Source organism: Phocoena phocoena, chromosome 12 (assembly GCF_963924675.1).
Source record: "Phocoena phocoena chromosome 12, mPhoPho1.1, whole genome shotgun sequence".
NCBI lineage: Eukaryota > Metazoa > Chordata > Mammalia > Artiodactyla > Phocoenidae > Phocoena > Phocoena phocoena.
The window spans coordinates 16,798,671-16,821,137 of record NC_089230.1 but is presented as its reverse complement, the minus strand read 5'-3'; the positions used below and the strand labels follow the sequence as shown (position 1 = coordinate 16,821,137).

The 22,467-nt window shown below is 44.8% G+C and overlaps 1 protein-coding gene across 3 annotated transcripts in view; it reads left to right on the top strand.

The window, feature by feature from the left end:
• The window catches only part of SASH1 (SAM and SH3 domain containing 1), a 185,217-nt gene extending 165,152 nt beyond the window's left edge, over nucleotides 1-20,065 (top strand). For all 3 annotated transcript variants that reach the window (XM_065888739.1, XM_065888741.1, XM_065888740.1), the window contains 9 exons: nucleotides 355-498; nucleotides 3,736-3,871; nucleotides 5,506-5,675; nucleotides 6,451-6,660; nucleotides 7,366-7,516; nucleotides 11,437-11,550; nucleotides 15,778-16,907; nucleotides 18,230-18,361; nucleotides 19,802-20,065. In XM_065888739.1, the coding sequence (XP_065744811.1) occupies nucleotides 355-498; nucleotides 3,736-3,871; nucleotides 5,506-5,675; nucleotides 6,451-6,660; nucleotides 7,366-7,516; nucleotides 11,437-11,550; nucleotides 15,778-16,907; nucleotides 18,230-18,361; nucleotides 19,802-20,065 (2,451 nt within the window). The remainder of the gene's footprint in view (nucleotides 1-354; nucleotides 499-3,735; nucleotides 3,872-5,505; nucleotides 5,676-6,450; nucleotides 6,661-7,365; nucleotides 7,517-11,436; nucleotides 11,551-15,777; nucleotides 16,908-18,229; nucleotides 18,362-19,801) is intronic.
• Nucleotides 20,066-22,467: the final 2,402 nt, after the last annotated feature.

The window sequence follows — 22,467 nt, the reverse complement described above, 5'->3', positions numbered from 1 at the left end:
AGTGAACATTGGTTCATCTAAATCATTCTTTATTGATAAGATACAGTCCCCATGGGTATTTAAAATGGTGGGAAAACATGTACCAGGAGAAGAATATACTAAGTTTAAATAAAACAAAGTGACTCACATCCCACTTTAAGCAAACAAACAAGCAAAAGTCACTTAGTCAATAGCTTTTAATTTTTAATCAAAAAGATAAATAACATAGCACTGAGTTAACATAAGAAAAACGTGGAGATCCTGGAGCATGCCAATGTTTTGCTGAGAGGTAGGACATTCATGGTTTGAATAATAAAACCTGTTTGTGGGCTTCATTTTCTGTGATTAAGATACTTATAACATTTTATTTTGCAGGGTAAAGAAGGAGATTTTGTGTATAAAGAAGTAATCAAATCACCTACCGCCTCCCGAATCTCTCTTGGAAAAAAGGTGAAATCAGTGAAAGAGACAATGAGGAAGAGAATGTCTAAAAAATACAGCAGCTCTGTCTCTGAGCAGGTATGTGACAGCTGAGCAAAAAGCCCCCTTGGTTCTTCCCAACAAGAAAAGCTGACGATTGTTGGTCTGAGGTTTTAAATGGTGCTAAATATATTCACAGGCATTAACCAGGCTCCAGGACCATGCTTGGTTTATGTAGACAAACATTGGATTCAGCAAATATTTATTAAGTGCTTAGGGTCACCCGAGCACCAGGTTTGGTGCTGGGAATACAAAGCAGGCCCTGACTTCTATGTACAGAGAGAAAAAGACAGACATGTAAAGAAATGATTATTCTTTAATGCAATAAGCACTAAAAATTAGAACACAAAGGAAGGATTTTATTTTCTAAAATATTCCTTGCTCCACAATGGACATCACCAGAATCAAACCTTAAAAAGACACTTAAGTTTTCTTAGCCGACTTTTCAAATAAATGTAGCATAAGTTGTTCTTAGGAGCGTGTAGCAAGTCTGAGAAGTAAAGTCAGAAAGTGCTTCCTGGCTGCAAGACTTACACAGTAATCGTGTTTCTGCAGGAGTGTGTTCACTAACCATCCCTATCTGCAGACTTTAAGACATCACAGAACTGACACCACTTCCTTCCCCAATTCTATAAGTTCATCTCTAGGAACATAACCTTCTTTTTATGGATCTTATTTTTATGGGTGGAGGGAATAAAGACACTTGGAAGGCTGGGCCTGAGATAATTTGACCATTAGATTTTCAAAACGCTCTCCTCTGGCACCTTAATAGTCTGCATTCTGTAGTCTGTTGAAGTCTCCGTTTGTGAACTGCTTGTCTACTTATGAAATATGTAGGTAATGCTGCTTTATCTGCCAAATAGAACAGCAGGGAAAGCAGGCATTTTTGCTCAGCTGCTGCCCTCTGGTGGACATGATGAGCTAAAAACCAAGCATCGCCCTGTTTGAACCAGCTAGCCAGCCTCCCGCGCTGTGCTTCAAACAAAGCCTGCACATCTTCAGCTTATTGCAGTGGTTCTCGTGGGGTATTGGGGGTGTGTTGGGGGGGGGTTGATTTTGCTCCCTCACCAACCCCAGGGGCATTGGCTAGGGGCATTTTTAATAGTGGCAGTGGGTCAGAGTGGGGTGGTGTTGGGTGCTACTGGCGTCTAGAGGATAGAGGTCAGGGATGCATCTTATGAGGGGCAGGACAGTCCATGGAAACAAAGAATTAACCGTGCAAAACGATGAGAGTGCTCAGATTGAGAAACTGGCCGGTTAGACCTTCAGGGGAAGTCTGGCTGCCTCCAGTATCTCTTCTCCACGAATATTTTCCTTAATCTTTTCGTTTCTTGTCCCTATGGGTATGGGAGTGATGGTGATTCTGTATTTCTGCCCAGCCATGAAGCAAGCTGTGCACGCTCGAGTGAGACAGACATTATGCCAGTGAAAGCAGTGCCACGAATTAAAGCACTTTATTTAGTTGGCTTTTCCCCCAAATTGAAACATCCACTAAAAGCTTTTATAAACTTACATTCCTAGGGGTCTTCTGCTTCGTGGGTCATGAGCATAGAACTTTCATGTCATTTTGAGCATTTTTCTATAATTTTACTACTATATAGACGTCTTGTAGTTTTAGTTCTGTTTTTTTTAAAGTGGTCGTTGCACATAATCAAAAAAAGAAGGAATCATTATAATGCTTTTTAGAGAGAGGAAATTAACATTGTAAGGCTTTAAAAAAAAACTTTCTAGCAAAGACACCGACTGTTTTAGTAAGGATTTTTATCTGCTCTGTTCCTGCTGTATGCCCAGCCTCTGAAATAGTACCTCTTCTTGTAATCAATAAATATGTGATGGATAAATTAATAATTTTTAAAAAGCATTTGTGAACATACAGTATCAGAGATGTGTATTTGGTATTGCTGGTTTTCAGACTGGGAGGTTTTTTCCAGAAGCATTTAAAAAAGATTTTAATTGGAAAGGTGGCTTATTTTATGATTCAGAAAAGAGGAATGAAAACCTCAGGAATTCATCCTTTGCAGCTTCAGTAACCTCCTAACGATGCACCCTCTGTTTGTAGTTGTCGCGGTTGTTTGCTCGCTTTCCTGAAATGTAAAGCAGAAGTGTGTTTTGGATCAGAAGCTGCCCTTTCTATTGTCCTTAAATGTTTGCAGGGCTCCGCAGATCTCATCAAAGCCCTTCTGATGATTCGGCATTATGCAAATAACAGGTTGCCCTTAGATGGTTTTGTGTTCACATGGCTGTGTAATAATATGCCAGAAAGTGTTCTCTTTGGGCCAGTAAGCGGTTCTGACTGCAGACTTTTTAAAGTGTGATACTGTCTTATCTATTAGCACCTCAAATCAAATGAGCGTGCTATAGTTACATGTGCGGATGGGGGGCTGTCCACCCCAAAAGTGAGAAGTACTGCTGAGTCACTACTGTCAGCATCTGATCTAAAAGGGACTTCCCAGCTGTTTAGTAACAACAGGAGTGAAAGAAGCTAAAATCGTAGGGTGACTTAGGGAAATTGTATTATAGACAGAAAAATGGTATGTTTGCTGTACAGCTGACCCTTGAACAACACAGGTTTCGAACTGCATAGGTCCACTCATAGGTGGATTTTTTCAGTAGTAAACGCTACAGTACGACACGATCTGTGGTTGTCTGAATCCACAGATGCAGAGCCGCAGATAAGGAGGGCCAACTGCAAAGCTGGTCGGCACCCCTAACCCCCGTGTTGTTCAAGGGTCAACTGTATATCTGGGTCCTAAGTCGGTATTTTATTAGCCAATTTTGTAATTTGTGTAAACAGAAATATAAGAATCTGTGCTTTGTGTGTGTGTGGGGTGTGTGTGTGTGTGTGTGTGTGTGTGTGTAAATGTTTCCCTTCAAATAGATTAAATATTCTATGATGATACTTCCGGATACTACATTACTAGTGGGTTGTATCCGATCTACATTTGAAGTCCAGCGTTATTACTGAACGAGGGAGTATACTAAGAGTCTCTGAGCCTTTAACGAAATGTTTTGTCTACAAGGTAGATAGATGCTTTTCAAAAATATCTATTTGAGTAGGAAAAATACTTTCTGAGTGTTTAATTAATAGTTACATGAACCACAACTTTAAAATGAAGTAAGGATTTAGATGAAAAAGGAAGGTACATTTTGGGTAAAGAATCAGACTTGGATGTAAAGATGGATTTGACTGATGTCGTTGAGGGCTAAACTGCTGTGAATTACAAAAGGACACCCATCCACTCTGGTGAAACATAATTTTGTCAAAACCCATTTCAGGATTCAGGCCTTGATGGAATGCCGGGCTCCCCTCCATCCTCTCAGCCTGACAGCGAACACATGGACAAGCCCAAGCTCAAAGCCGGAGGTTCTGTGGAGAGTCTGCGGAGTTCTCTGAGCGGTCAAAGCTCAATGAGTAGGTCTAGTTTGCAAACGTAGATGATTTCCTTGGAGTCAAAATCAGACTTTTACTGAGTGTCAGGTTCAGGCAGTTTAAAGATAAATTAGACCAAGTTCTTACCCTTAAGGTGCTGTTACAGAGACAGACCTGCAAAACAGCTGGCCCTAGAATCCTATTTGTTTAGTAGTTGATGTCTAGCAGTGCCACAAAATTGAGGGTAATGATTTTGGTTGGAGGAGAGAGGGGAAGCACGCCAGCAGAAGATCTGGAGACTGGGGTGGGGGAGTAGGTCAAGGGGAAGGGCTCATGAAGGCGTGTAGCAAACTGAGAGGAGAGGACTAGGGCCCTGCTGCGCATACGTTGCTCTCCTGACCTCTGGGCACATCCTCCACCTACAGTAGTAATTAGCGATCCTCTGACCACTTTTTTGTCTTACAGATTTTGGTAAAAATCTCTCATCTGTGCATTGCCCCCTGCCATTTTCCTTGTCATAGTGAATCCAATTCCTTTGTTAGCATTTTAGTGGGGGTTTAATAAAAGAGAAGACAGATGCTTCTCTTCATTCTCCAATCCTTAATCAGAAACATTTTATGCAGAATTCAACACAATAATGTAATGTTATTTTTCCCTGATGCATTTCGGGTAGTGGGAAGTGCCAATAATTCTCTTCTGGCTTGACAAAGAAAGCTAATGTCTTCATAACTTTTATGAATACAAAATGTTGATTAAAACATTATTATCAGGGCAATAAAATAATCAACTAAGAAATAGGGGGAAAAAATAATAAGAGGAGAAGAGAATGACAGATGTCCCTGAAACAAATGCTGTGCAACCACTCCTGGTCCAATGGTGGTGTCTGCCGAATGCTATGGGGGAAGAGACCAAGTTTAAACTCACTACTTTAAAAGCATTTGGCCTTGAGCAGGTTACGTTTCCTCATCTGTAAAATGGGGTAAAACTAGTATGCCTGACAAATGAGAGGTTATGAATGTTAAGGGTGGTGTCCTCTATCAGGGAGTCTTGGTGTCACCTGGATTCCCTGGTCATAAAGATAACTTGATGGAGGCCCCTGTCTGATTAGGGGCTTGATTAGGGAGAACAGTCAGAAAACTCAGATCCTCCCCTGGACTCTGCTCTGGTCCTGACATTTGGCTGTGTCTCGTGACTCCCTCCTCTGGCTCTTACCTTCCTAGCCTGTGATGCCTTCAGTGCCTTCTTTTTTTTAAAACAAATTTACTTATTTATTTATTTTTGGCTGTGTTGGGTCTTCGTTGCTGCACACGGGCTTTCTCTAGTTGCGGCGAGCGGGGGCTACTCTTCGTTGCAGTGCGCGGGCTTCTCATTGCGGTGGCTTCTCTTGTTGCGGAGCACGGGCTCTAGGCACTCGGGCTTCAGTAGTTGTGGCACACGGGCACAGTAGTTAGGGCTCGCGGACTCTAGAGCGCAGGCTCAGTAGTTGTGGCACACGGGCTTAGTTGCTCCACAGCATGTGGCATCTTCCCAGACCGGGGCTCGAACCCATGTCCCTTGCATTGGCAGGCGGATTCTTAACCACTGCGCCACCAGGGAAGCCCGCCCCCTTCAGTGCCTTCAGCTTTGCTGTGCAGGAAATCTGTATTGACCCGTGTTCTGCCTGTTTTCCCGTACAGGTGGTCAAACAGTGAGCACCACCGATTCCTCGACCAGCAACAGGGAGAGTGTTAAGTCAGAAGACGGTGATGACGAGGAGCCCCCGTACCGGGGCCCATTCTGTGGGCGCGCCAGGGTGCACACCGACTTCACACCCAGCCCCTATGACACAGACTCACTCAAGCTCAAGGTCTGTGTCTGCCTGGCCTTGGAGCAGTAACACGGGGTGCCTTGTTGCCTTAGGAGGTGTTCTCTTCTCCTTACTGTTAAATGCTGGCTGTTGTGGTGCAGACTGGCCAGTGTCTCTGCTACCTTGATAAGCCGATCTCGACCTCTGTAGTGGAAAATGAAACAGAGAACCAGCCAGCATTTGGGGATGGAGGAGGGTCTTGTGTTAATCCTCTTTTGTCACCACCTCATCCCTCTGGCCCTGTCCTCTGACCTCAGCTTCCCTCCAGAATTCCTGTTGCCCTCCACCCTCCAGTCTCTGTGCTTTCACCAACTGAAGAGATGTAACTGGCTTTTCTGTGTCATCAGTGACATTCATATGGGACAGATGGGGTTCCACGAAATGTATGAAGCGATTACAGGACAGCGGTTGCCACTGACATCTGATTGGTGGGAATTCTTTTCCTAAGAAGTAGGTGCTCTCTGGGTAAGGGCAGGGCGTTTAGAGAGCCAGGTGCCCACCCAGCCCTGAGCCCTGGTGGACGGACACCTCGGGCCACTGTCCTGTGCTGCAGGAGGCCAGAGGGGATGGGCCCTTGGGCCTCCGTGAGATCTGGCACGGTCAGGAGTGCCCTGTCCGGTATCTGCCGGGCTCCCAATCGTAGCAGGTGACTCGCGGAGCCCTGATTCTGGTCTTCCTAGTGTCTTCACATGCGTGTGATTCACGCTTCTGATTGACAGATGGTTCATGCTTGGAAACATACCTAACGGAAAGATCTTTGTTCCCTGGGCCACAGAAAGGAGACATCATTGACATAATCAGCAAACCCCCCATGGGCACCTGGATGGGCCTGCTGAACAACAAGGTGGGCACATTCAAATTCATCTACGTGGACGTGCTCAACGAGGAAGAGGAGAAGCCCAAGCGCCCCACCAGGAGGAGGAGGAAAGGAAGACCCCCCCAGCCCAAGTCGGTGGAGGATCTCCTGGATCGCATCAACCTCAAAGTTAGTTCCGTCCTGTCCTGGCCCCGCATCTGCTATGATGAGTACCCATTATCCTACAGAAATAGTTACCAGCACCGTGACTCTGCCCTTGACCTCCACTGGGGGTGATAGCATAAATCCAGGTTGCAATGAGCTCCTAGTCCAAAGAGCTGTGAGCTTCAAGCCACTACCAGGAAGGGCTGTAAGCACAAACTCCTGGCGCCCTGCTTGGCTTCTCAGAGGCCGTAAGGATTCTCCCTTCCACCCTCTCTCCTGCCATTACTCCCGGCATCTAGCGGGGGGGGGGGGGGGGGGTCTACGTGGTAGATTCTGTTTCCTCCTTGCAAAACTGTCTTGCTACTGAGGAGGTCACAGGTCTCTGTGAGCTGGATTTCAGCAGCTCTAAATGAAAGAAGAATCTCCTCCGCTGTGCAGTGGGTGGCGTTACAGGCTTCGGCTCACAGCAAGGGCACAATTAAAACGCAAGCCAGTGGAGTCATCTCAGCCTGCAGTGTAAATCTTCTTAACCCCTGATGGATGAAGCACCCCGCCTGCCCACTATGCTGTATGACTGGGAGGTACAGACTGTACTACAAAGGATACTTACTAATTTTTGAATTAGCATAAAAATGACTATGGAAAAAGAGTTTAGGGGTTTGAGGCCGGTCATCGGTCGTGGATCACATGGCTGGGCTGCTGACTCACTTCTGTCTTGTTTCCCTCCAGGAGCACATGCCCACTTTCCTGTTCAATGGATATGAAGACTTGGACACCTTTAAGCTCCTGGAGGAGGAAGATTTGGACGAGTTAAATATCCGGGACCCAGAGCACAGAGCTGTTCTCTTGACAGCCGTGGAGCTGTTACAGGAATATGACAGTAAGTCCTTCCCAGCACAGACGTGTTCACTGTTAGATCCGCTACATTCTCAGGTCACCAGCAGGCGTCCCATAAGCTGCGAGCATATGCTTGGGTCCTTGGAGTCACTCATTCGATCCTACTCTTTCCAAAGCCAAGGTCAATTTTGTATTCTGTCAAACAGCACAAAGACATAGATTCCCAAAGCAGACCTTCCTGCCAATGCAGGAGCAAAAGAAAACCTTACTAGCCTATTCTTTCCTGGAATGTTTCTAGGTAATCGTTGAGGTAAACGCTCCTCTGAGTGACTGAGAATTGAATTGCAGTTTTCTTAAGACACACAGTTCATGCCACCTTGTGGGCTGGTGGGATGTACAGCCTTCAGGAGGTCATTAGGATACCTGGGCACAAGAGTAACTGACAAACTGGGAGTATCTTGCCCCACCAAGGGTTAATTACTTCTCAAAGCACATGAGGAGTTGTTTTCTGATTGAATAGGTTAATTAATGAATAAATGAAATTCATCAGCTTGTGTTAAAGAAGCAGGAAATAATCTCGAGTGAATATGTAGGGCAGAGAATTCCATGCTGCGATTTCTCAGCTAAAATGATAGCTCATTTTTACAACCCATGAAGAGAATTTAGTGAGCTCACAGGTTTCCTGTAGTTATTTGAATACACTGTGTCCTTTGCTCCATTAGCCCGGTCTTATCTTGCTCTTTATTCTTCAATCTGACATCAGAAATATTCCTGAAATTATTCATCACAAAGTGGGGAGTATCCTTGCCAGTTACTGAATTCAAATGCATTTTCTTTCAAATGCTCTGCTTCAGGGATATCAGTAGCTAATAGCATTTCCATTGCTAAAAGACACACCAAAATCATGGTGAATGGTGGAAAAAAAAATTGTACATTACTGAATGTATCAGGCCCAAGAGACATGGAAGCAAGGGCAGTTAAATTCACTTCTGCTTAATAAGTCCTCCCTCTAAATTAACTGATGACACACCATCAGATAGATACCTAAACCCTAGATAAACACACTGCCTTCAGGGATAGATTTGGAGGGAATTGTGTTTCAGAGTTAATATCACTTTATAACCTGGTCTCTTTAGTATTGGAGTTCCCCAGGAGACACCTTGGGGATCTGTGGCCAGGTTGTGTCAGAGCCTGGCCCGGTGCCTGGAATGGCCGACCAGCTGTATGAATATCAATTAACGTTCAATCATCTAGTCTCCTGGACCACATCTGCTCGGTAAGGTAGCTCATTTGCTCTTCCTCAGCCACTGAGAACAGCTGGTTTATAAACTCCATCCATTGTGTTTCCTTTAGCATTTCGACACAGAAGGAGCAAAGCTAAATTCTGAGTCTAAGGTGCAGGGTCTGTCTCTGTCATGCCGCAAGGGCTAAGACTCCTTGTCCCCCCTGGGATCATGTCCTGAGGTGTGCACTTGGGCATATTTTATAGGAGGGAATCTTTGCCCCTCATCATGCTCACTCACAAGTCTAAGGAAGGCTCTTTGCCTCTTCATAAATCCTACTTTGAATCTGTGCTGTGCCGCTGTATAGAACATCCCGCATACATAAATTGGTACTTCTTTTTAGTGGTTCTAAAACAAAGGCTTCAAGGGCTCAGGGGTGCCAGTGAGCGCCAAGTGCCCGGATGCAGGATTATCCTAGGATTAGAAGATGCTACATTCGGCGCTTTTAAATCCATTGTGTTTAAGAAGTACTCTAAGTAACTGATACCTTAGAGGGACACAATACATTTCTGTCAGACTGGACAGATCCAGACACCTGCTGAGACCTGAGAGATCTTACACATCTTCCAGCTCAGCCCCCCGCAAGAGCAAGAGGCACGTCTGCATCATGGCTTGGCACTCAGATGGGTCCAGCTTCTCTCATTGCATCTGTGCACAGGGAATGCCAGCCTTCCTGCGGGCTTCCATTTGGAAAAGACTCTCATTGTCCCTGGGTAGTTCCTTCTGCTGATCCCAGACCCACTCTCCTAGGTCTGCCAGACGAAAGCTCTCGTTTAACAAAATCGTTTTCACAAGAATAAGAATTTTAATCAGGAATTATTTCAAATATGCAGGAAAGTACAGAGAAAAATAAAACAAATCCACATACCATTTTGTCATATTTACTTAAGTGCTTATTTTTTAAAGACATAAGTGTTGCAAGCCCATCGGAGGGCCTGCTATCCAAGAATCCCATTCCTTTCCCTTCTTTTCCAAGGTAACTACACTCCAGAAAATGGCACATATCCTTGCGCATAAGTGCCTTTTGATGTTTGGATGTCTCATCAGTGTCTTAGCATATATTCTTTCTCCGTGTGTGTGTGTGTGTGTGTGTGTGTGTGTGTGTGTGTGTGTTGAGATGGGGTTGGGGAGACCTTTAGTCCAAATTCAGGTCATGTCCAAATGGAGTTTCAGCCCCACAACCCAGTCCTTCGCTCTTACTCGACTGTGAGAATGTTCGTGCTTCTAGCTCCCCTTCTTTCTCATCCTTGGTGCCTTGACGTTAATTCTAGTGAGTATGGGGTGCGGGGAGGATGTGGCCTTGAGTGCGCAGTACATCTAAGAGATGCCCCGCCTCTTCATTCTCCCTAATGAAGAAGGACAACCTACTGGGGAAACACTAGCCTTTAGTTTTAGGGAATTTTGCTAAATTTGTTGAGTTCCTGCAAGTAGCTGCTGATTGGATCCTTCAGGAAGGAAGTGGCTCTAGCCCCTTGAATAGGCCTCATGACTTTATGGATTGAACTGCGGTTTTCAGGCAATGCAAGGGACCCCTTCACTCCCCATAATAACTTCAGGTATCCTGCTGTGTGGTGAGGTTGGCATCCCGAAAGATGCAGGCACAGTCTGCATTTTCCTGCAGTGGCAGGGACAAGTCCTCTGTTTTATTCCCGTCGGTCAGCACTTTGGAGTCTGTTTGCCCGCTGCAATACACTGAACTATCTCGCCAAGGACGAACTGCATTGATTCCTCTTCCTGGGTTGTAATTGATAGCTCCAAGCCCTCATTTTATAAGTATCATTTTCCAAAATAACATGCTAGGCTAGAACAAAGGCCATTCCAAATCCACAGACTCCTCCACACAATGAGGACACCACTCTAGAATGTTCCACTTTCGGTGCGGGGGAGGGGAAAGGGTTTTTCTCTTTTGCTTCCAATTAGTTAATTTTTCATTAATCACTTTAAAAATAGCATTTCTTAATTTGGTGCTTTAATTTAAGGGCTTGTTCTGCCATGATTTCTGTTATAAAATGCTTTCCATGTGAGAAATACAAACAGGAAGTGGTCAGTGGACAGTAGGAATGGCAGCCCTCAGCCTTCCCGCAATTTTTTTTTAATGACCCAAGAAAAGGCATCAGATTTCTGGTTTATTGATTTAGAGTGTGTGTGGGGGGGTGGGGAGGCGAAGTGAAGAGAAAGAAAAGTAAATTAAAGCCATTCATCGTCAACTACTTATTTTAGGTAGAAAATGTTTTCTTGGTTTGCATTTTTATCGAGCAAGCATCTAGTCTGCATAATGATTGAAAGACAGTCTTCCTGTAACTTTGAACCTACGTAAGGCCAGGCATGCCCTCTTTATAGTGCAGACTGTGGTTGCTCTCCCCCCACGTTTGACATGATGCTCTGAATTTCTCCTCTCCCTGGTTGGCCTGAGGGTGACTTAAAAGGCATTGATGTATTTCAACTATGTCCTCTGTCTACAAACTTACCTTCCTGTGATACATGATTTGAAAAGAAAAGTGTTCTGATCTCACTCGTTCTTTTTTATCTCATTTACTTTAAAATAATTTGTTCTCTTCCGAAGTCCAAGGCTTCAAGCAAGATGTATTGTGAGAACCGAGGACAGAACTGGGATGCCGTTGATATGGAGCCTGCTTTTCATTCCTCTTACGATCCCTTGCTATGTGTTCACCTTCTTTAGGTAACAGCGACCAGTCCGGATCCCAGGAGAAGCTGCTTGTTGACAGCCAGGGCTTGAGTGGATGCTCTCCACGAGACTCGGGATGCTATGAAAGCAGTGAGAACTTGGAAAACGGTACTGTCAGCGCAAATGATCGTGAATGCATCTTCATACGCAAGCCTACTGGGCCGTTTCTTGACTTCTGTGCTTTGGCTAATGACCGTCTTTCTTCCTCAGCCTGAGCCATTCACTGCTTTTGGGAAAACTGGCAATAGGGAGAGGAGTTTTCCCAGGGTGATGGTGCTTAATTAAGATCCTTAGGAAGGAGCAACATCTCTCAAGAACCTAGACAACTGATGATGTTGAGAAATGAGTAGAGAGGTCTTTCATCAGTTACTCTTCCGTCCCACATAGCACATAATTGGAAAAAGTTTAAACTTGTGTGTCAGAGAAAGGGACCCTAAACTTTCCATTGTTCTGCTGCTCTTAGAGGTTTAGGCCCCTCCCCCCATCTGGATCATGCAAAGAGCTGTGGGGCTTTAGAGTGGGGAGACCTGGTGTTTGAACGTGAATAGGGCATAGCTGAAGACTTTGGCCAAGTTACATCTCCGACTCCTCCTTACCTCTTTTTTTGTTTTTTAAACAAATTGATTTACTTATTTGTTTTTGGCTGCGTTGGCCCTCCGTTGCTGCGCGCGGGCTTTCTCTACTTGCGGGCAGGGGCTTCTCTTGTTGCGGAGCACGGGCTCTAGGCACGCAGGCTTCAGTAGTTGTGGCACACGGGCTCAGTAGTTGTGGCTCGCAGGCTCTAGAGTGCAGGCTCAGTAGTTGTGGCACACGGGCTCAGTAGCTGTGGCTCGTGGGCTCTAGAGCGCAGGCTCAGTAGTTGTGGCGCACGGGCTTAGTTGCTCCGCGGCATTTGGGATCTTCCCGGACCAGGGCTCGAGCCCGTGTCCCCTGCATTGACAGGCGGATTCTTAACTACTGTGCCACAAGGGAAGTCCTCCTCCTTACTTCTTAAATGGTAATGTGAGTTGTTTTTTTTTAAAATAGATTATTCTAAGACAAAGTAATAATATATTAAAAATACCTAGCACTTTGTAAACACTGATTATGAATGAGGCAGTGGGCTAGGTGCGCACGTATGCAATTGCTAATTATCACTCAGATCCTGCAGTGCATATTTTATAGATGAGGATGCTAAAGAGAGATTAAATAATAACTGAAGCGCTTGTTCTTTTCCTCTTGGCACCACTCTGACTCATAATAATAGGCTCTCAGTCAATGGTAGACAGTATTTTAGACCTGACTTTCCAATACCATAAGCATTTTCAAGTCCATACTCTTAACTACTTAATGTCATCGTACATCAGCCAGGGGTATCGGGGCTTAGTTGGAACTTCAAGCCAGAAGGGATTTAGTTTGTATGTTATCATAAGTACTTTCACAAACCATGGATTAGATGAAAATAGGTGGACCTATTTTGGGAACAAGGAAAAAGGCAACATATACCATAAAGGGTCTCTTTGCCTATTTGATTTTGCTTATTTATTCGAAGAGCAAGAAAATCCCAGTGCTCGGGACTGTCATCCGTGAGTCTCTCATTTCAATGTGAGGATTTTGAGGAGCCCCGCTGAGAACACGATGCAAAGCCAGGGCAGGAAGGTTTGGTTCCTTCAGTATCATCGTCATCCCTCACCTCAAGTTTTCTTCTTAAATAGACAGTAAAGCCTGAGCAGGGGCGGCCCTCAGTGTTCGGACACTGCCCTGGGAAAACAGACATGCTCGTTAGTTCAGGGATCGCAGTTGCACGATGACTCCTTCCATAAACAGATAGATTGGGATTGACATATATACAGTAATATGTATAAAGTGGATAACTAATAAGAACCTGCTGTATAAAAAAGAAATAAAATTCTAAAATTCAAAAAAAAGAAACACAAATAGATCCTGGCAGCAGTATTATCATTACAGTATGAAAATATCTAAATTCATATTAAAATAATGTGAAAAGTCTATTCAAACATTTCTTCATTTTTATGAAAGCTAGATCTCTGAATGAAGGGTATATAATTAAATATTAAAGGGCACATTTTTGTTTTAAAAAAAAATCTCAAAACTTCAGACCAGCTAGACAGAAAGAATATAATTACCCACATCCAATATGGTACTTCCTTTGTCCCCGCAGACAGCATGACTGGGGGCTCAGAGTTATGACCCCCAAACTTCACATCACTGGGCCAGCCCTCCTCATGGTCTAGTTTTTGGAAGTTATTGGACAATGTGTATTTTTGGCTCCCATACCCACTACACATGTGGACTCAGTTTGAATCAGTGGTTTACTTTACTTCAGTAAACTTCTATGTGCACAGAGAAGACATTTACTAAACAGGCTTTGGAACAACAGGATCAACCATCAACTTTTCACTTTGAAAAGGAGCATAAACATACACACTGAAGATATGAAATTGCCGGAAGTTCACGATTCAAACCAGCCAAAAGCACCTGAAAAGCAAGATGTTTTCAAAATAGATTCGACATTTCTCCCCCCACACACCCATCTTTTCTGCTTTGTCCACGTAACAGTTAAGGACATGGTACCTCCCCACCTTTGTTTTCTCAAACATTAAACCAAGCTGCACGATTTTGATCTAGTTTTACTAGGAGAGTATTTTCACCGGGTGGAGAAATAAACGCAAGGTTTACAGAAGCAGTCCCTCTTATGCAGTTCGTAACTTCTGGTTCAGAAGCTCATGCTGCCTAAGGCCCTGGTTTTTAACTGTGGTCTGCGGGGTCCCGAGGATGGGGGCCTTGGTGGCGGTGTGTGGACCTGGGCCTTGAGAAACCTCCACACTTCAACTTTGATCTGTTTTGTAAATGAAGCTTCATTAAAAAGGATCCTCCTGGGCTTCCGTGGTGGCGCAGTGGTCGAGAGTCCGCCTGCCGATGCAGGGGACACGGGTTTGTGCCCCGGTCCAGGAAGATCCCACGTGCCGCGGAGCGGCTGGGCCCGTGAACCATGGCCGCTGAGCCTGCGTGTCTGGAGCCTGTGCTCCGCAACGGGAGAGGCCACAACAGTGAGAGGCCCGTGTACCACAGAAAATATATATATATATATCCTCCTGCTTTGAAAAGTACTGATTTTAAAAGTGCAGTGTTCTGAAAAGAGACCATTCTCTGACCGCCGTGAACGCGGTGCTAATCTTTTCCTTTCTGACTTCTTCGCCGTTCTCCTTTCTAGTTAGCCTCTGCTGACTTCTGTGTGAGGTGAATAAATTCCATCTAAAATACCTGCAGCCATAAAACCTAAATTGTGTGTCTCCTGTGTCCTCTTCTTTTCGCAATGAAAACCAGCATTTGAGTGTTGGGAACTATCAGGTCCATAAGGAAAACAACTTACCAAGTAGACCATCCATCAGGGCCACAGCGGCACGGCCTGAGGACAGAGCAGTTTCGGGGGAAGAGGGCCGCATGCCTTGTTTGTTGCTTCGCTGTCCTAACAGTCGGGAAGCAGTCCATAGGAAATTCAGACAGCTTCCTTGTCTCAAAGAGAAGAGGAATCTCAAAGTGGATTGGGGTCAGGTGCACTCAGGGTTACCATGGGTGGCTCTGTTCACCAGACAGCAGTTGCAATTAGTATCAGTCAACAGTTGTCAACTAAGTAGACTGTGACCGGTTGATAAGTTATCAGCCTGACAATCATTTTATTTTAATCAGGTCTATCGCTTCAGTGGCAATTAGAACCATATCAGTATCTAATAGATTGTCTGTGGCGACATCCTCACTTCAGCTTGTTTACTCATTTGCACCAAGGTCGGCTGACTGTTTCTAGGGTACCTTTATTTTACACACCTGAGCAAAACGCAAAGCGGGGAGGGCTTGAAAGGTTTGAGAATTCAGCAGTCACCAGCGAACCTTGGGGAATACCATTTAAAGAACTTGTCCCAGCATTCAGTCCTACGTCCTCTTGGCAACCATGGTCTTAGGAAACTACTCCCTAAACAGAAATGCCATCAGTGTGGTTCCTAAATGGGGTGTGGGTGTGCCTTGTTTCACACTGACTGCAGCTACGGACAGACATTAGGCCTAGATTTATTTTATTGCCTGACAGCATATTTTCTTTCCACATAACTCAATTAACTTTCATCTCCCTGAGTCCTTTAATAAGACTAAGAATTCTTTCTAAAAGTAAACATGGGACCACAATAACTCTACATCACCAGTGGTGATTTTATGTCCTTAGTGTGATTCAACAGTGGGATGTAGGAGTTGGAGATTTCAATTACGTTAGCACACCTTTTACATCAGTTTGATTGATTCGCTTTTTAAAATGTGATTGTAAAATATTTCCTTGTCTCGTAGGCAAGTCTCGGAAAACGAGCCCCTCTGCCAAATCTTCAGCCGAGTCCAGCGTGAAGTCTTTCAACAGGAATCAGCTGGGCAACTACCCAACCTTGCCTCTAACGAAGTCAGTAGACGCGCTGAAGCCGGGAGGGGAGGGGAGGCTGAGCAGTGGTCTCACCCCTCACACCTCCAAGCACTGTGATCCCCCGTGTGTGACTGACTTGAATAAAAACCGAAGGAGCCTCCCCGTTTCCATCTGCCGGAGCTGTGAGACCCTGGAGGGCCCCCAGACCGTGGAGACTTGGCCCCGATCCCACTCCCTGGACAACCTTCAAGGAGAGCCTGAAAAAGATGTGCCTGGTGAGGTGACAGAACCTTCCCCTCAGATTGTACCCGAAGTGCCACAAAAGACAGCGCCCTCCATCACAAAGGTTCAAAGCCCCAAACTAGATTCTGCTGTTGACAATACACTGCTACTGACCCAAAGCAAGAGATTTTCTGAACCTCAGAAAACGACTACTAAGAAACTGGATGGCCCGATGGCTGCCTTTTCACATGGCACGTCCCCTCCTCCGTGTTTACCCAAAACCTATGATGCCCAACCGCCCGCCATTAAACACGGTTTAACAAGGACGCCTCTTGAGGGTCACAGGAAAGGACTCGATTTCGAAGGGACACATCACCCCCCGGGCACCAAAGAAGGTGTGGATGCTGAGCAGAGGGGCCCCGAGGCCAGATCGCAGGCCAGACCTCCCGCCCAGCCTCCCCCCGTCCCCGCCAAGAAGAGCAGGGAGCGCCTCGCCAACGGGCTGCCTCCTGTCCCTCCTGGCCCCCCCGGCGCCCCTGGCGCCGATGTACCCAGTCTGCCACTTAAAAAGGGCAGCCCCGGCGGCTCCAGCGACTGTCCCCTGCCGCCAGTGGCCAGGCCTCCCCCAGGGCCGGAGCCAGGCAGCCCGCCGAGCGCCAGGCCTCCACCCTGGCTGTCAGAGCTGCCTGAGAGTGCCAGCCTCCAGGAGCACGGCGTGCGGCTTGGCCCTGCCCTGGCCAGGAAGGTCTCCTGCACCCGCGGGGTGGACCTGGAGATGCTCACCGAGAAGAAGCTGCGGGCCGAGGGCATCGATCTCACCGAGGAGCCCTATTCCGATAAGGTATCCGAGGCCCTGACCCCACTGCACAGGCTCTTCTAAGTCGGGCGGGGGCCAGGCGAGAGGAACGGCACTGCCCGCCACCTCCCAGCCCCCGAAGGCCAGCTGGCAGCAAGGACCGATGGACAGTGACCGTATGGGTGGCCCACGGCGGGGGCTCCTGCCGCCCCGCGCTTGGTGTTCAAATGAACCGGTAGCACAGTGCCCAGATTAAATGCAGACACGACCTCAGGGGTTTCTTCTCTTTTCCCTTCTCTTCTTTTCTCTTCTCTTCTTTCACTTGTTTGTATTTAATTTGGGGCAGCTATCCTTCGCAGGGAGAGCTATCAGTCAGTACTAGGCCCAGTTCCGGAAAGGATAGACGTGAGTTCCAGTTTCCATGTCTTCTTCAACATCTTTGTTTTTAGACTTTAACAAATCCCCATTTCATTTCCCTGTGCGTAAAATGGAATTAATAATGACCTGCATAACTACCTCTTAGAGGTATTAATAGGAGCAAATAAAATAAACCTGAACCTACTTTGAAAATTGTAGAGCCCTATTCAGATGTAATAATTGGACTGTATAATTATCTGTATGGGTAACAGGGGAAAAGATACCTCATTGTACTAAAAACATTGAGACCGATAATGAAAACTCATTTCTCATTTGAAGAAAAATAAAAAAGAGTAGATCTGCCAATACCAAAATGACTTTGAATACAAATACACGATAATAGATGTAGCTGTATGTTACTCCTAGGAATGCATGAATTGTTATAATGCATTCCCAGGAGTCTTTGTTATAAACTTCTCATGACCAAGAGTGCCTTATGATAAAATACTCCTCTGCCTTCTGATACTTAGTGAATGAACCCCTTCGAATGGAAAGTTGTGAGAATTCTACTGTACAGTAAATGCTGGTCTAGTGATACAGCGGTATAACCCTACTCTGTAGTTGAGGAACCAACAGTAGACTCTCTGTAGGGCACAAATTTGCCCTTCTCCCCTGCAGTTTAGAAGACTGTCTTCAATAACATTTTGCAAAATGATCAGATAAGAGTGAGGTGAGGGCGTTGGACCCCAAAATAGAGAATGATTGTGTCCTGTTTTAACCATATTTCAAAACATTTTTCTAGAGCTCATAACTACTTAAAAGATAAAGACGTAAAAGTATTGTCTCTAAAACATCCGTCCTGACACTAAATAAAATATATTCACTTCAAATTAAAACTTTTAGTCCTGTTTTCTAGTAGCTAAATGTCTTATCCTACCTTGTGTTTGCCGTCCTTGGAGGAGGAAAAAGATCCTTGCCACCCTCGATAAGAGATTTCTGTTCCCTCGCAGCACGGCCGCTGTGGGATTCCTGAGGCCCTGGTGCAGAGATATGCGGAAGACTTAGATCAGCCCGAGAGGGACGTTGCCACCAACATGGACCAGATCCGCGTGAAGCTGCTTCGGAAGCAGCACCGCATGGCGGTAAGCAGCCCACGCTTCGGGGCTCCCCTCACCCAACTTTTTGAAGTCCATTCAGTTCTAGAGCTTAATGGTGAGCATGCTGGCAGCCGCTATGTAGCCCAGGGTTCATTATAGCTATCGAAGGGAGACACCTGGGAGAGAGTAAGACCTATTGAGCCTACAAAGGTTTAAAAATACCTTTGGAGAGAAAAAGATGAAAATTATCCATAACCCCGGCACTGTGAAAAAGTCCATCTAGTCATTTCTCTGCACATATATAATAGTACATGAACAGTTTGCAAACCTTATTGTTTTCAGTTATCAGGTGGTGAACCTCTTTCTTTGTTACGAAAATTTCTTTTATATTATCAGTTTTTCAAAGTGCTCTAGTAGTTATGTCCTAGTTCAGCCAGTTCCACATTGTTGAAACATTTAGATTTTTTCCAGCTGTTTATTTTAAACAATTGAGTGAAGAACCTCCTGGTTAATAATTTTTTGTAGACTTTTGGGGTTAATTTCTGAGGATATATTCCTTCAAGAGGATTTGCTTCAACAAGACTGCACAAAATCTTAAGGGTTTGCACGTTTGGTGGTAAATTGCCTTTCTGAGAGGTGTAGCATTTGGCCTTCTCAGGATTCAAATATAGATGTCCATTTCCCTGCCCTAGCCAACATTTATTATTGTATTTTTAATTCTTTATGACTATATTGATTAAATGCTTAATTTTCTGGATGTTAATGTAGATCCAAAATACAGAAGAAAATCTACTTTATAAGAACCTTACCCACTGAGTATCTTACTTTTCACACTATCACTTAGGTTTGCTTCTTCAAGCACCGTAAGGATCATTAGTTGAAGAGTGTGACCACCATGAGACAAAATAGCCAGAAATATAAATGATCACAGTTTGGAGACTTACACACATAATTGGGGTTAGGTCTAATTCCAAGTACCTTCTGGAACCTCCAACACTTCCTTGAAGATTTGTCTCACCTTTGAGAAGTCAGGAAATTATTTATTTATCTATCTATTTATTTATGGCTGTGTCGGGTCTTTCGTTTCTGTGCGAGGGCTTTCTCTAGTTGCGGCGAGCGGGGGCCATTCTTCATCGCGGTGCGCGGGCCTCTCACTGTCACGCGGCCTCTGTTGTTGCGGAGCACAGGCTCGGCAGTTGTGGCGCACGGGCCCAGTTGCTCCGCGGCATGTGGGATCCTCCCAGACCAGGGCTCGAACCCGTGTCCCCTGCATTGGCAGGCAGATTCTCAACCACTGCGCCACCAGGGAAGCCCAGGAAAGAATTCTTGATGCTAGTCGTGTTCTTGGACATCTCATAGCATTATCCCTTTCTGACAGTGTAGTAATAAACATAATATTTCATAGTGTTCCTTTTAGGCATAGAAGAAAGAGCTCTCCAGTGGCACCTGCTGAATCTTGATAAATTGCTTTCTTTGGTTACCCAGATCCCAAGCGGTGGACTCACAGAAATCTGTAGGAAGCCCCTATCTCCCGGATGCGTTTCATCCGTGTCGGATTGGCTGGTTTCCATCGGTCTACCCATGTACGCCAGTGCCCTCACTGAAGCGGGCTTCAGCACGCTGGGCCAAGTGCCTTCTCTGTCCCACACTTGCCTTCAGGAGGCTGGCATCACAGAGGAGAGACACATAAGTAAGCTCGTGTCTGCAGCCAGACTCTTCAAACTGCCACCAGGCCCCGAGGCCATGTAGTCAGGCCCGAAATGGACCTCCCTGGACAAGAGCCACCCGTTCACTGTGTTTATGATGCTGATGCAATTCCTCCTTGGCTGGACATGCAGACCAGACCCAGAAGAAAGGCCCAGTGTGTGGCCAGCAGAACTCGGAATCTTGGCACGGGACTCTCTTCTCCAGAAAAGCCCCCTCCAGGAAATTGGTGTGGTTCTCTTTGACCCCCAAAGAAAAGACAAGCACTTATTTTTGTTTTCAGGACACAATAGAACAAAGATGCCAACTTGCCACAAATGCTCTGCCTGCAGTCTGTCTTGGTGCACTGGGTGAGGGCAGGGGGCAGAGGGAGGGGCAGCCTGTCCTGTTTCTAAGCGTGCTTCTAGCCCTTCTGTCTGTCACCCTGCAGGGTTCCCGAGGCCCAGATGGGCTTTAGCCAGGCCAAAGTAACAGACTCGGGAGTGATTGTACACTATTGACCAGGCTCATTTGTTCAAAAATAAGAAAATCTGGCTGCACTAGGAAAAAAAAAGCCCTATTCTCCTTTAGATAAACAAGAGACATTTTAATAATTGCTTTCTAGCAATCAGCTTTTATTTGCCTTAATGTAAGCTTTTAAGCAGTTATCTAACTTAGTGTTCACTACCATGTAACCATAGTTCCAGATCTTCATCTTAGACTGCCATCTAACGTATCTGGGATGTTTCCAGCAGATATGGGCTTTTCTAATTGTCTCACTCTAACATGGCTTATTTTATAGGGGTGTTTATCAGGCCAAATTTCATGTTGACTTTCAGTTTTTAAACTAACTACAAATCTGGTAAAAGGCGCTCTTAAATTCACAAAGATATCACGTGTGAGAGTATATGTGTGTGTTTGAGGTTACGATCTTTCATTTTAATCAGTTTAGTGTTGTTACCACGTTGGTCGTCGTGGTGCAGTATTGACTTGGAATCTTGACCGTGTCCATTCCAAAATTCAGTCATTAGCTAACAGATCACCTTTGCAAAAGGTCATTGTAAGTTGAACATTTAAGGAGGTTGTTTTTTAAAAGGGAAGTAGTTTATAAGATACTTTTAAAGTTTTTTTTTTGGTTTTATAATTAAAATACTATTTTCCATCTTTTCTTATTTAGATAATTCACTTAAATATAATAAAGGTTCATTTTGGAGCCAAACTACATTGGCCATGTATTAAGTAGTTGCATATTTTCAGTTGTCTTCCGACTGATTTCAGCATTCTCTTTTAGTCTAGTGGCTGATTCTCTAGCAAACAGAAATTATTGTTTCCAATTGCTTACAAAGTGATTTTCCTTTACATTCTTATCATGAACCCTATTTTAAGCACTGGGTGTGATCATTTACAATAGAAATATTTGGAGCCTTGATTTAAAAGTTCTGTAATATTTCATCTACTCATTAAAACAAATGATATCCCTCAGGGGAGGGGGGAAAAAGGTGATTTCATTAATTACAAAACCATTTTACCATTTGCTTTATATATCTGGATCCATGTTTCTGAGGAAAAGGACATTCTCGGTGACATATTTTTTTCATGCTTTTGGTATGCATTTGAAAGAATAATATATATTTCTTCAGTAATAGTCACCTTCTATAAGAAGATGCCATGTAAGAAGTTGTGGAAAAAGCTGCCAAATTTCTGTTGAACTCTTCAAAACAGCCCATTTTTGTCATCTGGGGTAAGACATTCCTGTGGGCTGTGACATTCCATTTAGAAGGTAACAAGGCTGCAGGGCTCTCCTATGTCACTGGAAGGAATTTCAGGTGTGTGGTGAGGTGGGCACTGTAAAACGGGCTCCTCGCCCTGCGTTTTCAGTACCTCTGCATGACATCCGAGAGAGCCTGCTCATAGCTTAAGCTGGGCTAAAAGACCACGCATAAAGTCAGGTAATAGGTAACAAAGGAGAAGGGGAAAGTGTTAGTTCATTTTCACGGTAAGATTTTCACTTAATGTAAAAGTGGTGCCAGAAAAGGGAGCTTTCTGAATATGAGTTTTTGAGAATGCCAAACCGTATCTTTTTCATTCTTCTTTGGAAATCATTGCCTTTGCATAGAAGTGAAATTCAGGGACCATGAATCATTTTCAGTGGGAAGGGCTTCCTAGTCTGTGGGATCTGAGTTTATTTTTACTTTATTGTGCTTTTTAAAAAAAAATTTTTTTGTCTTTGTTTTTTTACTTTTAGTATTTGTTTGGTCTTCTTTTGCTTTAAACTTTTAATTGGATCTTAGAAAAGCCTGAATGTGTGTGTGTGATGTTTGACCGAGGTGGTTTGGGGCCTCCTGTGGATACCAGAAGGCAGGTGGTCAGCTTCAGCAATACCCAGTTTTAATCCACTGCACTTGGTGCAGAACGTTGAGGAAGGGTGAAAATCATCGCCTTTGGAAAGCACAAAAGAAACCTGGAGA